Here is a 15,010-nt window from a genome sequence, read left to right on the forward strand (position 1 = left end):
ACAGTTTTGACGTACAGATGTTCCCTTTGGTCCGAGAGGCCCAGTGGCTCCCTGGGGTCCTGGAGGGCCACGGGGTCCGGGGAAGCCAGGCGCGCCAGCGATACCAGGAGCACCCTATGGTAGAACGATAGATAGGACACTGGTCAATATCAATCACGTACCAATCAATCATCACACTGAAATGATCATGTGTGATAGTGGAAGGGAACACTAAACATTCAATCAACACCGTGATATTGAGATCTGAAAAGAAGAAGTAGTGATGTGTTTACTGTAGCTTGTAGATCAATGAGGAAAAAAATCGATAACTTTATCTAAGGAGGTTTCTGGATATAGATCCATGTCTTCAATGTTACATGAGTTAGTGGGTGGAGCAGGTGGGAGAGGTCCTGAAGCTAGAGACATGCCTGGACATCCAGCACCAAGTACCATTTGCAGTCTGCTTGACTATTATGTAAGGGATAGGTGTGTGTGTGTGTGTGTGTGTGTGTGTGTGTGTGTGTGTGTGTGCGCGCATGTCTGGCTCCAGGTCTGGTCTACTCAGCCATAACTAACTCAAAGCGACATATATCACACCCGACTGATTCTCATCTAAATTATTTTAATGGCTTCTTGATTGTGTTACAGGGAAAGTTAAGACGGAGAGCTTTTCCTAACCACGTCACCTGACCAGATAAATAGAAAAACTCCTGGTTAGGGCACACGAAAAGGAAATGCAAAAACTACTGACTCACGGTAATGGAGATGAGATCGACAATCTTTTTTTTTCATGGTCAAAGGTGGGTTTGATAATGTGGGAGTGACTATTTATTTGTATTTATTTAACTAGGCAAGTCAGATAAGAACAAATTCTTATTTACAATGACAGCCTACCCCGGATGATGCTGGTCCAATTGTGCACCATCCTATGGGACTTCCAATCACGGCTGGATGTGATACAGCTTGGATTCGAACCAGGGACTGTAGTGAGGCACTGAGATGCAGTGCCTTAGACCACTGCGCCACTCGGAGCTAATTCTCTTTAGTTTTCAGACTGAACTAGTGGACTAGGCTAGTCACAAGCGTTCACATTTCGTTTGGAGAGAATCTCTGTAACACTTTACTTTTAGCCTGCAGGTGCATTATAATGCTTTATAACTTGTAATAGTAATATATGAGACTTTATAATGTCTTACAATAAGGCTTACATTTTGTAGATTTCATATAGTGTATGAAAACTCAGGGCCATCTCTCGTTATCTCTGTAGATATCCTAGTGGTTTAGATATGACCTCCATTCATCATCCATATTCCACCTAGAAGCACTGACAGATCCCACACTTTACTCAACTCTAATAAAAACGTACTTCAGGCATAACATTTTAACCCTCAAACCCTGCTCGTACTGTGGAGATGGACTGTCTTTAGTTACACTGATAGAAGTCTGCAGGCATAGTGTGAGAACAGCAGTGTAGGACTATAAGATACAGAGATAGAGGACAGAGGAAGGGAGGGAGACAGGAGAAGAGGAGAGGTTGTCCAGGAGACTCACAGCTGATCCTTTAGCTCCACCAATACCATCAGTACCAGGGTTACCCTGTAGGGAAGAACAGACTAGTTAGAATGATCATTACATCCGTGTATATAGCCATTTTTAAAAAACAATCTAACATCATAAGCCTATGACAAGGACACAGAGTGTTTCCTGTTCAAGTCACATTGTCAGGGAAAAATTCAGGTCCCTAGTCATATGACCCACTGACACAGAGGGGACACTGTTTCGGGGACACTGTCATACGGGGACACTGTCATACTGGGACACTGTCATACTGGGACACTGTTTTACAGGGACACTGTTTTGTGGGGACACTGTTTTCTTGGGACACTCACAGAAGCGCCGGCGGGTCCGGGAGATCCGGGGGTTCCTGACTCTCCACGTGGTCCCTGGGCGCCCTCAGGTCCACGAGCACCAGTGGGGCCAGCTTCTCCCTGGAGAGAGACAATCAAACAAACAATCAATCAATCAAATGGTCTATCAAACATCAATAAATCAAACAATAAATTAAATCGATCCAATCAAGCAATTGATCAATAATCTATTGAAGTGTACTGTTTTAATATTATCGTAAAGAATCTTAAAAAACTGAAACTATGTGCAAAATAAACTAGGTGCAGATTTGGTTCAGATGGTTAAGAATTGATTGTCAAATAAACACATCCATAAGAATTAAAGTGTTGAAATCTTGTAAAATAAAGTTACAAGTGTTTATTCTTAATTTAATTTAGTAAAAGCCCAAATAGGTAAATATTAATATTAAGAATGTATAAAGTCGAACTACTTTTATTGGAAGACAAATTAAATTAAGAATAAAATATTGTCAGCATTTGGAGAGAAACAATTAGAAACCCTACTTATGACTCAATTAAATGAACCTTAGCTTTCAAATAAAAGTAATTTAATAACGGGCAGTAGCCAGATCCAAGTGTATAATGGTTTCCAGGTCTACTGGTCTAATAAAATAGAATGAGGAGAGTTATCCTGACTCACTCAAGTATTATTGTCAGACAAGGCTATACGCCCTTACTACAGACCACAGCCAATCATTGCACTGCATAGTGAGGTCATAGCCTTTGGGAAACTGGGTGAATGAAATTCCTAACTGTCTATGGTGTTCTATACAACATGACATGATATATACTGTATGTGTTTATAAGGGTGGTGGAGAGGTCGGCACTTCCCCTCCCTGATATCCTAGTGTACATAGACTGCATGCGGGGACACATGGAAACACGTAATATGCCTTTCCTTTATACAATATGTATTTTTTTAATGTTTTTTTTAAACCTTTATTTAACCAGGTAGGCTAGTTGAGAACAAGTTCTCATTTACAACTGCAACCTGGTAGTTTATGTATATAGCCTACTGTGTATATTTGAGTCATTCAAACAAATACACATATTAGAAATAGATGGCTTTGGGTCTCTTGAATGTTAAGGTTCAGGGTAGGCTATAGAAAACAGACCTGGGTTCAAAAAGTATTTTAAATGTTTTTTGTTTTTTTTACTTTAGAGTGCCATATGGGATTTGAAAGATTCATTCAAATACGATTTGACCCCAGGACTGATAGGAAGCAAGCTAAGGGTATATATATATGGTTCTACATTTATGCTTCTATAAGTGGAGCGCAGCAAGAATAAACAGGTTGACCACTTGAACTGTTTCTACATTTCTAAAGGTTTCTAGAGGAAACACTGTCGTTTACACACCAGGTGGTTTTTGTAACATTAGCCACCTACACACACAGTCACACATGCATGCAGACATGGTTGCCCGCGCCACACACACACACACATGCAGGCAAGCACGCTCTCTCTCACGTACACACACACACACACAGTCGCACAAAAGCCCTCAGATCATTTGGCATCTACAGGGCCTTCGGAAAGTATTCAACCCCCTTTACTTTTCCCACATTTTGTTTTATTACAAAGTGGGATTAAATTGATTAAATTGTCTTTTTTTTGTCAACAATCTACACAAAGTACTCTGTCAAAATGGGGGGAAAATGCTATTTTCTTTAAAAAAATAAAATAATAATTGGTAAATCAATAATATATCTTGATTAAATAAGTATTTAACCCCCTGCGTCAATACATGTTAGAAACACCTTTGGCAACAACTATAGCTGTGAGTCTTTCTGGGTAAGTCTCTAAGAGCTTTGCACACCTGCATTGTACAATATTTGCCCATCATTTTAGTATTCTTCAAGCTCTGTCAAGTTGGTTATTGATCATTGCTAGACAGCCATTTTCAAGTCTTGCCATAGATTTTCAAGGAGATTTGAGTGAAAACTGTAAGTAGGCCACTCAGGAACATTCAATGTCGTCTTGGTAAGCAACTCCAGTGTATATTTGGCCTTGTGTTTTAGGATATTATCCTGCTGAAAGGTGAATTCGTCTTCCAGTGTCTGGTGGAAAGCAGACTATGCCAGGATTTCCTCTAGGATTTTACCTGTGCATAGCGCTATTCCGTTTCTTTTCATCCTAAAAACCTTCTAGTCCTTGCCGATGACAGGGCATACCCATAACAAGACACAGTAGTACTCAGAGATGTGTTGTGCTGGATTTGCCCCAAATATAATGCAAACTTAATGAAGACAAAAAGTTAATTTCTTTGCAACATTCTTTGCAGTATTACTTTAGTGCAGGGGTACTCAACTCTTACCCTACGAGGTCCGGAGCCTGCTGGTTTTCTGTTCTACCTGATAATTAATTGCACACACATGGTGTCCCAGGTCTAAATCAGTCCCTGGTTAGAGGAGAACAATTAAATAATGCAGTGGAACTGGCTTCAAAGTCCAGAGTTGAGTTTGAGGGATTTAGTGTGTTATTGATCCATACTCAGGTTTCTCCTATCACAGCCATTAAACTGTGTAACTGTTTTAAAATGACTAATTCACCATGCTCAAAGGGATATTCAGTGTCTGCTTTTTATTTATTTTTTACCAATATACCAATCTGTGCCCTTCTTTGCGAGGCATTGGAAAATCTCTGGTCTTTGTGGTTGAATATGTTCTTGAAATTCACTACCCGACTGAGGGACCTTACAGATCATTCTTTGTGTGGGGTACCCAGAACAGTGTGTCCAATAGCTGAATCTTTAAAAGATGTTCCATGACTGGGAGACTGAGAGGGACAACAGAGGAAAGTGAAACCAGCAGTAAAACACACACACACACACACACACACACACACACACACACACACACACACACACACACACACACACACACACACACACACACACACACACACACACACACACACACACACACACACACACACACACACACACACACACACACACAGTCTGGCCTGTCGGCTCACCATTCAGCAGGACTCAGTCTTAAGCAAGTGGAGAGAAGGAAATAAAACAGCCCACCTCCCAAACCCCCTCTCTCAGATGGAGGAAAATAGGTTTTAGTTTCAGAGCACTTTTCTAACGCTGCCTTCTCCGGTTTGACCTCTTTCACTCTTTCTTCAGCTTACGTTTTTAAAAAAAGAAGATATTTCTGAACTGAACTCCACCATTTTCTCTCTAGCCCTTTTACACGAACAGTACCCAATGTACAGTAGCATCTTAGTTTGTACCCATCCTTATACTCTAAAATAATGTATTTGTACAAAATAATTCTTCATTGACGTACCCCTGGGTTTATATGGCTAAGTCACAAAACCGGAACTTTCCAGACACAGAGATAAAAGGACAGTGACATACCTTAGAACCTGGAGAGCCGGGGAAGCCTGGAGCACCAGATGGACCAACTGGGCCCTACAGAGAGAGAAAGAGAGAGGAGAGAGTGGAGGGGAGGGGGGGAGGGAAGGTGGGGGTAGAGGAAAGAGGTGAAAGAAAGGAGGGGTAGAGGGAGGAGATGGGAGTGAGTCAACAAACACTACTGCCACAGTGAGGGCATTAAGGTGTATTGCAGCAACACTTAGATTTCTGCTTAAACGTACAGTGTACTGTACAGTATCAAGTGAAATTAAATAATGAATAAAACTACATTGCAATAATACTTACAGGAGGACCAGCAGGGCCGGGCAGACCGTCATTACCACGAGCACCCTAGACAGGAGAAAGACAAGATACTGTCACCACACAGCAGAGAACCAGCTCCATAACGCATATTGTCAAGTACTGATCACTGGATTGACACTACATTATTCTTCAGAGACAGAAGGTTCTAGACAGGTTGTAGATAGAGTTCTAGACATGGTTCTAGTATGTTCTAGACATGGATCTAGTATAAGTTCTAGTATGAGTTCCAGACACGGTTCTAGTATGAGTTCTAGACATGGTTCTAGCATGAGTTCTAGACATGGTTATAGTATGAGTTTTAGACATGGTTCTAGAATGAGTTCTAGTATGAGTTTTAGTATGAGTTCTAGACATGGTTCTAGAATGAGTTATAGTATGAGTTCTAGTATGAGTTCTTGACAGGGAGTTATAGTATGAGTTCTAGTATAAGTTCTAGTATGAGTTCCAGACATGGTTCTCGTATGAGTTCTAGACATGGTTCTAGTATGAGTTCTAGCATGAGTTCTAGACATGGTTCTAGTATGAGTTATAGCATGAGTTATAGACATGGTCATAGAATGAGTTCTAGTACGAGTTACAGTATGAGTTCTAGTATGAGTTCTAGTATGAGTTCTAGACATGGTTCTAGTATGAGTTCTAGAATGAGTTCTAGACATGGTTCTAGTATGAGTTCTAGACATGGTTCTAAAATGAGTTCTAGTATGAGTTTTAGTATGAGTTCTAGACATGGTTCTAAAATGAGTCCTAGTATGAGTTCTAGACACGGCTCAAAGTATGAGTTCTAGTCTGAGCTCTAGACATGGTTCTAGAATGAGTTCTAGTATGGGTTCTAGACATGGTTCTAGAATGAGTTCTAGTATGAGTTCTAGACATGGTTCTAGAATGAGTTCTAGTATGAGTTCTAGACATGGTTCTAGTATGAGATCTAGTATGAGTTCTAGACATGGTTCTAGAATGAGTTATAGTATGAGTTCTAGACATGGTTCTAGTATGAGTTCTAGACATGGTTCTAGAATGAGTTCTAGTATGAGTTCTAGACATGGTTCTAGAATGAGTTCTAGTATGAGTTCTAGACATGGTTCTAGTATGAGATCTAGTATGAGTTCTAGACATGGTTCTAGTATGGGTTCTAGACATGGTTCTAGAATGAGTTCTATTATGAGTTCTAGACATGGTTCTAGTATGAGTTCTAGCATGAGTTCTAGACATGGTTCTAGTATTAGTTATAGTATGAGTTCTAGACATGGTTCTAGTATGAGATCTAGTATGAGTTCTAGACATGGTTCTAGTATGAGTTCTAGACATGGTTCTAGAATGAGTTCTAGTATGAGTTCTAGACATGGTTCTAGTATGGGTTCTAGACATGGTTCTAGAATGAGTTCTATTATGAGTTCTAGACATGGTTCTAGTATGAGTTCTAGCATGAGTTCTAGACATGGTTCTAGTATTAGTTATAGTATGAGTTCTAGACATGGTTCTAGTATGAGTTCTAGACATGGTTCAGGTATGAATTCTAGAATGAGTTCTAGTGTGAGTTCTAGTATGAGTTCTAGTATGAGTTCTAGTATGAGTTCTAGACATGGTTCTAGAATGAGTTCTAGACATGGTTCTAGAATGAGTTCAAGACAGGGAGTTCTAGTATGAGTTCTAGATATGGAGTTCAGGACAGGGCACTGTAATGAGTGGTTTAGGCCAGGGAAAGGTACTTACAGCAGCTCCAGAGGGACCGGGGCGACCTCTCTCACCGGGCAGACCACGTGGTCCCTTTAGAGAGGGAGAGAAAATGAGAGGTGCAGAGGTTACGGTCACAAACAGTCAACAGTATCACATGTAGATCTCATAGCCTATGTGCCATAGATATTCAATGTGTGGCAGATCTATTTCACAGTATTTCTACTCTACTACATACACCACATATGATGTCACATTGTAATGTGTCTGACAGGTATCAGTTGTCTGACAGGTATCAGTTGTCTGACAGGTATCAGTTATCTGACAGGTATCAGTTATCTGACAGGTATCAGTTATCTGACAGGTATCAGTTATCTGACAGGTATCAGTTATCTGACAGGTATCAGTTGTCTGACAGGTATCAGTTGTCTGACAGGTATCAGTTATCTGACATGTATCAGTTGTCTGACAGGTATCAGTTATCTGACAGGTATCAGTTATCTGACAGGTATCAGTTATCTGACAGGTATCAGTTGTCTGACAGGTATCAATTGTCTGACAGGTATCAGTTGTCTGACAGGTATCAGTTGTCTGACAGGTATCAGTTGTCTGACAGGTATCAGTTGTCTGACAGGTATCAGTTATCTGACAGGTATCAAGTATCTGACAGGTATCAGTTGTCTGACAGGTATCAGTTATCTGACAGGTATCAGTTGTCTGACAGGTATCAGTTATCTGACAGGTATCAGTTGTCTGACAGGTATCAGTTATCTGACAGGTATCAGTTGTCTGACAGGTATCAGTTGTCTGACAGGTATCCATCTGTGCTCACCATGGGTCCGGGAGCGCCATTCTCACCGGGCGCACCAGACTCCCCCTAGAACAGAGAAGAGTCATTCAATTAGTAGGAGGAGACGGAGAGAAAAGGAGGAGGGGTTTGTGTTTTAGAGGTGGTCAGAATGGTAGGTAAACAGGCATCACAACATGACAGACAAAAAAGGCAAAGTAGGATATCTGTGAGATTAGAATGACTTGAGAGAGATAGAGGATGCTGATGTTGAGTCCTTCCTACCTTAGAACCAGCAGCTCCACCCTCTCCCTTGAGCCCATCAAGACCTGGATAACCCTGGAAAGAGGAGATACAGACAATATCATGAGTACAGGACTGGGAACCAAGTCTTTACTGTCACATTGACTGGGCAATGCAGTTGCCCACAGCAGTATAACAATGACAAACACATACACGTTCACTAAAAGTAGGTAAACAGGAAAGAACACATTTGAAGATGACATATTATATATTGTATATTATCACTACTATGCCATCACTCACTCTATGCCCTTTGATTCCAGGCAGACCGGGAGTTCCTGGGAATCCACGGGTTCCCTGTTGTAGAGAAGAGAAAACAAGAGACAGGGGAAGATAGAAAGAGGAGAGATTGGAGACAATGGAATGGTTATTCCGTTTTTCTCCAGATCTGCTTTCCTGCTCTGGTCTAGTCTGGTTTGGAGCCAGACATATGATGGTCAAGGGGCAGAAGGTCAGAGGGCCAGAGAGACAGATGACATGAGGGAGGATTTAGTAGAGAACTCTCTTCCTCTTTTGTCTGACTGAATCATCTTGGAGAGTCTTCTAACTAGACTGTATCTGACTGAATCATCTTAGAGAGTCTTCTAACTGGATTGTATCTGACTGAATCATCTTAGAGAGTCTTCTAACTGGATTGTATCTGACTGAATCATCTTAGAGAGTCTTCTAACTGGATTGTATCTGACTGAATCATCTTAGAGAGTCTTCTAACTGGATTGTATCTGACTGAATCATCTTAGAGAGTCTTCTAACTGGATTGTATCTGACTGAATCATCTTAGAGAGTCTTCTAACTGGATTGTATCTGACTGAATCATCTTAGAGAGTCTTCTAACTGGATTGTATCTGACTGAATCATCTTAGAGAGTCTTCTAACTGGACTGTATCTGACTAAATCATCTTAGAGAGTCTTCTAACTGGATTGTATCTGACTGAATCATCTTAGAGAGTCTTCTAACTGGATTGTATCTGACTGAATCATCTTGGAGAGTTTTCTAACTGGATTGTATCTGACTGAATCATCTTAGAGAGTCTTCTAACTGGATTGTATCTGACTGAATCATCTTAGAGAGTCTTCTAACTGGATTGTATCTGACTGAATCATCTTAGAGAGTCTTCTAACTGGATTGTATCTGACTGAATCATCTTAGAGAGTCTTCTAACTGGATTGTATCTGACTGAATCATCTTAGAGAGTCTTCTAACTGGATTGTATCTGACTGAATCATCTTAGAGAGTCTTCTAACTGGACTGTATCTGACTAAATCATCTTAGAGAGTCTTCTAACTGGATTGTATCTGACTGAATCATCTTAGAGAGTCTTCTAACTGGATTGTATCTGACTGAATCATCTTGGAGAGTTTTCTAACTGGATTGTATCTGACTGAATCATCTTAGAGAGTCTTCTAACTGGATTGTATCTGACTGAATCATCTTAGAGAGTCTTCTAACTGGACTGTATACTTCTCTTGTCTGCTTGAATGATCATCACATCAAATCAAATCAAATGGTATTAGACACATGCACCGAATACAACAGGTGTAGACCTTACATGAAATGCTTACTTACGAGCCCCTAACCAACAATGCAGTTTACATAAAAATGGTTGTGTGTACAACTGTAATAACTAAGTCAGCATGAATAGGAAGTGAGATAAATTGAGTGTAGATAAATGAACAGATAAATGAACATATACATGAATAGATAGAGAAGAGATAATGAAACCATACCTGAGGACCAGAAGGTCCACGATCACCACCCTTGCCGGGTTTGCCAGCATCACCCTTTAGCAGAGAGAAAGAGACAGAGAGGAAGGGAGAGAGAGAAAGACAGAAAGGAAGAGACAGAGAGAAAGAGACAGAGACAGAGAGGAAGAGACAGAGACAGAGAGGAAGAGACAGAGAGGAAGAGAGAGAGACAGAGAGGAAGAGACAGAGAGAAAGAGACAGAGAGAAAGAGACAGTGAGGAAGAGACAGAGAGAAAGAGACAGAGAGGAAGAGACAGAGAGAAAGAGACAGAGAGGAAGAGACAGAGAGGAAGAGACAGAGAGGAAGAGACAGAGAGGAAGAGACAGAGAGGAAGAGACAGAGAGAAAGAGACAGAGAGGAAGAGACAGAGAGGAAGAGACAGAGAAAGAGACAGAGAGGAAGAGACAGAGAGGAAGAGACAGAGAGGAAGAGACAGAGAGAAAGATACAGAGAGGAAGAGACAGAGAGGAAGAGACAGAGAGGAAGAGACAGAGAGGAAGAGACAGAGAGAAAGAGACAGAGAGGAAGAGACAGAGAGGAAGAGACAGAGAGGAAGAGACAGAGAGGAAGAGACAGAGAGGAAGAGACAGAGAGGAAGAGACAGAGAGGAAGAGACAGAGAGAGACAGAGAGGAAGAGACAGAGAGGAAGAGACAGAGAGGAAGAGACAGAGAGGAAGAGACAGAGAGGAAGAGACAGAGAGGAAGAGACAGAGAGGAAGAGACAGAGAGGAAGAGACAGAGAGGAAGAGACAGAGAGGAAGAGACAGAGAGGAAGAGACAGAGAGAAAGAGACAGAGAGGAAGAGACAGAGAGAGAAAGAGAGGAAGAGACAGAGAGGAAGAGACAGAGAGGAAGAGACAGAGAGGAGGAGACAGAGAGGAAGAGACAGAGAGGAAGAGACAGAGAGGAAGAGACAGAGAGGAAGAGACAGAGAGGAAGAGACAGAGAGGAAGAGACAGAGAGGAAGAAACAGAGAGGAAGAGACAGAGAGGAAGAGACAGAGAGGAAGAGACAGAGAGGAGGAGACAGAGAGGAAGAGACAGAGAGGAAGAGACAGAGAGGAAGAGACAGAGAGGAGGAGAAAGAGAGGAAGAGACAGAGAGGAAGAGACAGAGAGAAAGAGACAGAGAGAAAGAGACAGAGAGGAAGAGAAAGAGAGGAAGAGACAGAGAGGAAGAGACAGAGAGGAAGAGACAGAGAGGAAGAGACAGAGAGAGAAAGAGAGGAAGAGACAGAGAGAGAAAGAGAGAAAGAGACAGAGAGGAAGAGACAGAGAGGAGGAGACAGAGAGGAAGAGACAGAGAGGAAGAAACAGAGAGGAAGAAACAGAGAGGAAGAGACAGAGAGAAAGAGACAGAGAGGAAGAGACAGAGAGGAAGAGACAGAGAGGAAGAGACAGAGAGAAAGAGACAGTGAGGAAGAGACAGAGAGGAAGAGACAGAGAAAGAGACAGAGAGGAAGAGACAGCGAGGAAGAGACAGAGAGGAAGAGACAGAGAGGAAGAGACAGAGAGGAGGAGACAGAGAGGAGGAGACAGAGAGAAAGAGACAGAGAGGAAGAGACAGAGAGGAAGAGACAGAGAGGAAGAGACAGAGAGGAAGAGACAGAGAGGAAGAGACAGAGAGAAAGAGACAGAGACAGAGAGAAAGAGACAGAGAGGAAGAGACAGAGAGGAAGAGACAGAGAGGAAGAGACAGAGAGGAAGAGACAGAGAGGAGGAGACAGAGAGGAAGAGACAGAGAGGAAGAGACAGAGAGGAAGAGACAGAGAGGAAGAGACAGAGAGAAAGAGACAGAGAGGAAGAGACAGAGAGGAAGAGACAGAGAGGAAGAGACAGAGAGGAAGAGACAGAGAGGAAGAGACAGAGAGGAAGAGACAGAGAGGAAGAGACAGAGAGGAAGAGACAGAGGAAGAGACAGAGAGGAGAGACAGAGAGGAAGAGACAGAGAGGAGGGGAGGGAGAAGAGATCAGATCAGTTAGCTGTCTGTGATGTAAATACAATTAAAATAAAAACATTACATGTATAGTAAAAACTAAATATAGATCAATAAAATAAAATAAAAAAGTTTTGATCATTCACAATTTATTGTTACGATAATACACTGCTCAAAAAAATTAAGGGAACACTAAAATAACACATCCTAGATCTGAATGAATGAAATAATCTTATTAAATAATTTTATCTTTACATAGTTGAATGTGCTGACAACAAAATCACACAAAAATAATCCATGGAAATCCAATTTATCAACCCATGGAGGTCTGGATTTGGAGTCACACTCAAAATTAAAGTGGAAAACCACACTACAGGCTGATCCAACTTTGATGTAATGTCCTTAAAACAAGTCAAAGTGAGGCTCAGTAGTGTGTGTGGCCTCCACGTGCCTGTATGACCTCCCTACAACGCCTGGGCATGCTCCTGATGAGGTGGCGGATGGTCTCCTGAGGGATCTCCTCCCAGACCTGGACTAAAGCATCCACCAACTCCTGGACAGTCTGTGGTGCAACGTGGCGTTGGTGGATGGAGCGAGACATGATGTCCCAGATGTGCTCAATTGGATTCAGGTCTGGGGAACGGGCGGGCCAGTCCATAGCATCAATGCCTTCCTCTTGCAGGAACTGCTGACACACTCCAGCCACATGAGGTCTAGCATTGTCTTGCATTAGGAGGAACCCAGGGCCAACCGCACCAGCATATGGCCTCACAAGGGGTCTGAGGATCTCATCTCGGTACCTAATGGCAGTCAGGCTACCTCTGGTGAGCACATGGAGGGCTGTGCGGCCCCCCAAAGAAATGTCACCCCACACCATGACTGACCCACCGCCAAACCGGTCATGCTGGAGGATGTTGCAGGCAGCAGAACGTTCTCCACGCCGTCTCCAGACTGTCACGTCTGTCACATGTGCTCAGTATGAACCTGCTTTCATCTGTGAAGAGCACAGGGCGCCATTGGCGAATTTGCCAATCTTGGTGTTCTCTGGCAAATGCCAAACATCCTGCACGGTGTTGGGCTGTAAGCACAACCCCCACCTGTGGACGTCGGGCCCTCATACCACCCTCATGGAGTCTGTTTCTGACCGTTTGAGCAGACATATGCACATTTGTGGCCTGCTGGAGGTCATTTTGCAGGGCTCTGGCAATGCTCCTCCTGCTCCTCCTTGCACAAAGGCAGAGGTAGCGGTCCTGCTGCTGGGTTGTTGCCCTCCTACGGCCTCCTCCACGTCTCCTGATGTACTGGCCTGTCTCCTGGTAGCGCCACCATGCTCTGGACACTACGCTGACAGACACAGCAATTCTTCTTGCCACAGCTCGCATTGATGTGCCATCCTGGATGAGCAGCACTACCTGAGCCACTTGTGTGGGTTGTAGACTCCGTCTCATGCTACCACTAGAGTGAAAGCACCGCCAGCATTCAAAAGTGACCAAAACATCAGCCAGGAAGCATAGGAACTGAGAAGTGGTCTGTGGTTACCACCTGCAGTACCACTCCTTTATTGGGGGTGTCTTGCTAATTGCCTATAATTTCCACCTGTTGTCTATTCCATTTGCACAACAGCATGTGAAATTTATTGTCAATCAGTGTTGCTTCCTAAGTGGACAGTTTGATTTCACAGAAGTGTGATTGACTTGGAGGTACATTGTGTTGTTTAAGTGTTCCCCTTATTTTTTTGAGCAGTATATTATTTTACAAGCCACACTCTTGAAATATACATTTCAGATTGAAATTCAATTAGCAAACAGTGCCTCCTGATGGTCACTGATAAATGACTAGTGGGCCAGTCAGCTGCCACCCAGTGGCTGAATGGCGGAACTGCAGTTTCAATATTTATTTTTCACTTGTTTCAATCAAATCAAATCAAATGTTATTGGTCACATACACATGGCTAGCAGATGTTAATGGGAGTGTAGCGAAATGCTTGTGCTTCTAGTTCCAACAGTGCAGTAATATCTAACAAGTAATCTAACAATTCCCAACAACTACCTAATACACACAAATCTAAAGGGGTGAGTGAGAATAAGTACATATAAATATATGGATAAGCGATGGCCAAGCGGCATAGGCAAGATGCAATAGATGTATGAAATAAAGTATATACACATGATAATGTAATGTAAGACATATAAACATTATTCAATTGTTTCTAATCATCTCTATCAGATGATGATATACAGTACACAGATCACTGGGGAGAAACCACTGGGTACAGACCACAGGGGACAGATTACAATTTTCATATTATGACCATATGATAGAGTTTGTACATGTGGCTGTTAGAGGTGTGACAATATTGGTGTGGGAGAGGTGTGGATGGGCACAATAGTGATTGGCTCACACATGAACTTTACATGAGGAGTGATTGGCCAGATGGACTGTAGACAAACCACATTTTAGTCATTTAGCAGACACTCTTATCCAGAGCAACTTACAGTGGTGAATGCATACATTTCATACAACGCATTTTTTTTTTGTACTGGCCCCCCCATGGGAATTGAACCCACAACCCTGGCGTTACACACACCATGCTGGCGTTAGCAAACACCATGCTCTACCAACTGAGCCACAGAGAATCCAAAGGGGATAGCTGACTGTGAGGGAACAGCATGATGAGGGCCAGGAGATTTTCCTGACCCTGTAACATCATCACCAAGAAAAACTCCTGGCCCTAGCTATGAGGACATTTCTATGTGAGGGGGAATTATTTAGGACAGTGTACGAACAGTGAATGATTTTCACTTCATAGTATTTTTGTATTGTTATTTTATTGGTGTAAACGTACTGTTAACATTCTACCAATCGACAACAGTCAGTGTGGATGGGTGGGGGAAAACAATGGAAACAGGATGGATGGGTGGAGGAGATCAATGGAAACAGTGTGGACAGGTGGGAGGAAGATCAATGGATACAGTGTGGATGGGTGGGG

The 15,010-nt window shown here is 42.4% G+C and overlaps 1 protein-coding gene across 2 annotated transcripts in view; it reads right to left on the reverse strand.

Annotated features, from left to right (window-relative positions):
• Positions 1 to 15,010, reverse strand: part of LOC106583712 (uncharacterized) — a 93,353-nt gene that overhangs the window by 46,023 nt on the left and 32,320 nt on the right. For both annotated transcript variants that reach the window (XM_082967686.1, XM_014168237.3), the window contains 10 exons: positions 10,067 to 10,120; positions 8,582 to 8,635; positions 8,321 to 8,374; positions 8,081 to 8,125; positions 7,288 to 7,341; positions 5,560 to 5,604; positions 5,257 to 5,310; positions 1,869 to 1,967; positions 1,531 to 1,575; positions 16 to 114 (listed from right to left, as the gene is read on the reverse strand). In XM_082967686.1, the coding sequence (XP_082823812.1) occupies positions 16 to 114; positions 1,531 to 1,575; positions 1,869 to 1,967; positions 5,257 to 5,310; positions 5,560 to 5,604; positions 7,288 to 7,341; positions 8,081 to 8,125; positions 8,321 to 8,374; positions 8,582 to 8,635; positions 10,067 to 10,120 (603 nt within the window). The remainder of the gene's footprint in view (positions 1 to 15; positions 115 to 1,530; positions 1,576 to 1,868; positions 1,968 to 5,256; positions 5,311 to 5,559; positions 5,605 to 7,287; positions 7,342 to 8,080; positions 8,126 to 8,320; positions 8,375 to 8,581; positions 8,636 to 10,066; positions 10,121 to 15,010) is intronic.

The sequence above is a fragment of the Salmo salar genome, chromosome 22, assembly GCF_965601325.2.
Source record: "Salmo salar chromosome 22, fSalSal1, whole genome shotgun sequence".
Lineage (NCBI taxonomy): Eukaryota > Metazoa > Chordata > Actinopteri > Salmoniformes > Salmonidae > Salmo > Salmo salar.